Source organism: Echinops telfairi, unplaced genomic scaffold (genome assembly GCF_000313985.2).
Source record: "Echinops telfairi isolate 266 unplaced genomic scaffold, ASM31398v2 ScPeMD7_7465;HRSCAF=8503, whole genome shotgun sequence".
Classification (NCBI taxonomy): Eukaryota; Metazoa; Chordata; class Mammalia; order Afrosoricida; family Tenrecidae; genus Echinops; species Echinops telfairi.
In genome coordinates this window covers 9815266-9817970 of record NW_022111365.1, presented here as the reverse complement: position 1 = coordinate 9817970, position 2705 = coordinate 9815266, and the positions used below count along the sequence as shown (strand labels likewise).

Below are 2705 nucleotides of genomic sequence, written 5' to 3'. Positions count from 1 at the left end.
AACCATGGACAGTTCTCATCTGTCTGATAAAGTTACAATGAGTTTGAACCAACTCAAACACACAAGAGTAATATAATATGCAGCACAGCTAAATTTCAACATTTTAACCACAGAACTAACTATATTTACCTATGGGCACTAATGTTCTTTTGGGGCAGGAGAGAATGTCTCTCTACAAAAGGATAAAAGAACTACTTTTTAGTCTGGGTTGACTAGAGAAACAAATCCACAGAAAGTCATATGTGTACAAGAGAGAGTTTTAGATAGAGTACTTGTACATTAAGAAACCATCTCAGCCCATAAGTATGATATGAGTCCTTATGTCCAATACCAATCTATAAAGTCCTCTTCAGACTCACAAAACACATGCAGTTCCCAGAATTCTCAGGAGAAGGCCATGCCCACACAGAGGTCTTACTGGCTATCTCTGAAATGAGGCTAGACTCTACCCTACACTCTTTTTTTTTTCTTTTTTTTTTTAAATCAATTTATTGGGGCTCATACAATTTATCACAATACATAGATCAACTGTGTAAAGCACATCTATACATTTGTTGCCCTCATACTCCCAAAATTCGCTTTCCTCTTGGGTTCCCGGAATCAGCTCATTTTCCTTTTTCCCCTTCCCCTCCTTTCCTCCTCCCATCTCCCCCATGCACCCTTGATAATTTATAAATTATTATTATATCTCATATTACATTGCCGGTGTCTCCCTTCACCCACCCCTCTGCTGCCCTACCCTACAGTCTTAATCCTAAAAATAATACAGATTTTGTAACCACCAAAAGTCCTATCTTGTTCATGCATGTCTCATCTTATGCACAGCAAATATACACTGATAATAAGGTGTCAAAAATAAATAAGTAAACATTACCTTTAGACTACTTTAAACTATATAACCATTTAGCTCAAAAAGTAAAGGTTATCACCCTTGAGAATTGCACTTTAAAAATATATTTCAGTAAATGGACAATAGTTATTCTAAAGAAGTTTTCCGGCAGTAAGTTTAATATTTTAAAAAAGGACTAAAACAGCAATAACAAGTCTATTGACACAAGGTGAAGAATGTAACCAATGTCATGCATCAATATGTGTAAAACTTACTGAATTAAAGTATATTTTCTTGTGTACATCTTTACCAAAATAATTTTTTAATTTTTAAAAATTTATCAAAATAATACCATTTTGACTTTTAATATTATATTACATGAAAATTATCAAATGACATTACTTCTTATATTTGGTTACTATCAGCTTTATTTTTTAATTCTTTTGATCACACAATTTAATTTCAACTGTGTTGATAAAACTCAAGTCTAAAACAAAGAAAGATGTGCATAATGGGAAGTATAAACTTTCTCAAGATATGTCTTTTAAAATAGAATGCTTGTAATACAAAAAATCATAACCCTCAAATATGCTATTGCTATCTTAGACATTATAGAAATGCAGCCCACCCTTCTGATCTGCATCCAGGAAGGCAGGGCTACGTCTTCCCAGTAAATTTCTCAGTCTAAGCCTTGGATCAGTTGCCTGCACTCCTCCTAGACCTGAGACATATTCTAAGGCCAATTCCCCTGGGTTACCACAAGTCCCAGTCAAAGAGTAAAAGGCTACATGGTCTTAGTTTGGAGGTGAGGACACAGTCAATTCAGAGTTTCAGACATGAAAGAGCTATTGCCGATGCTGGGTTGGGTAGCATAAAAGTTAGACCTTGCTTTATTCTAACTTTACATCCTTGTCTACAACACACCTCTGCTCTTATATCCACATAAAGATTTATCCTGCATGCCTATGGCCTGACTCAATGACCACGGCCCACAGATGGAACAGAATGTTCCGCCTCAGAGCGATCCTGAGGGCCTGCCTTGTAAACAGAGAAGAAAAGCGGTAATCCTCCCCAAAGGAATGCACCAGATCCTTACCTCTCATTTCGGTAGCTGAGGAGCCATTGGACCATGCCATCCACATACTTCTGTGCTTGCTAATTTCCTGGGCTTTGCAGATGTAATGGCCTTGATCCGTGGACTGGAGAGTCAACACCGAGAGCCTGTACAGGGTCCCGCGCTGTTCCTCAAGGAGGTGTAGTCTTTGCCTGTTGGCACGACGACTGTAATTGCCATAGTAGTGCACCACTCTCAGCTTCGTCATCTTAATCATCAAGGTCTCCTGGCTGTCGGACAGAGCAAAAAGCCAGCGCACAACTAGCAGACTGTCTCTCCGTCGCTTCTGGGTAATGTGGCAGTAGAGAGTAGCATTTTCTCCCTCCAGGTAGTCCACCACAGGCCCTGGAGACACAGTGACATTGAGGGCCCCACAGACCTCTGTAGAGAAAAGGGAAGGGAAAAGTCATGAATATTGCCCACTTTTTCCATATAGAAACATCTTCTCTTTAGGAGCCTGAGAAACCCTAAGATCACAAATGTTCCCGAGGGCCTGCACTACAGAAAGGTAGGCTACGTAATGTCCACGCACTCACTCTACCTCCATGAGGACAGAAGAATGTAGTTTTCCAGGGGTGAAAGGAGGCAATTGGTCTACATCGATTCCAAATGCTGGCACCAGGACCCAGACTAATTTTTTTTATTTATTAAATCATTTTATTGGGGGCTCATACAACTCTTATCACAATCCATACATCCATCCATTATGTCAAGCACATTTGTACATCTGTTGCGATCATCATTCTCAAAACATTTGCTTTC

The 2705-nt window shown here is 39.3% G+C and overlaps 1 protein-coding gene across 1 annotated transcript in view; it reads right to left on the bottom strand.

Annotated features, from left to right (window-relative positions):
• VSTM4 (V-set and transmembrane domain containing 4) overlaps positions 1–2705 on the bottom strand; it is a 152637-nt gene that overhangs the window by 123696 nt on the left and 26236 nt on the right. Inside the window, exon 2 of the mRNA XM_004716254.2 lies at positions 1926–2324. Within this exon, the coding sequence (XP_004716311.1) occupies positions 1926–2324 (399 nt within the window). The remainder of the gene's footprint in view (positions 1–1925; positions 2325–2705) is intronic.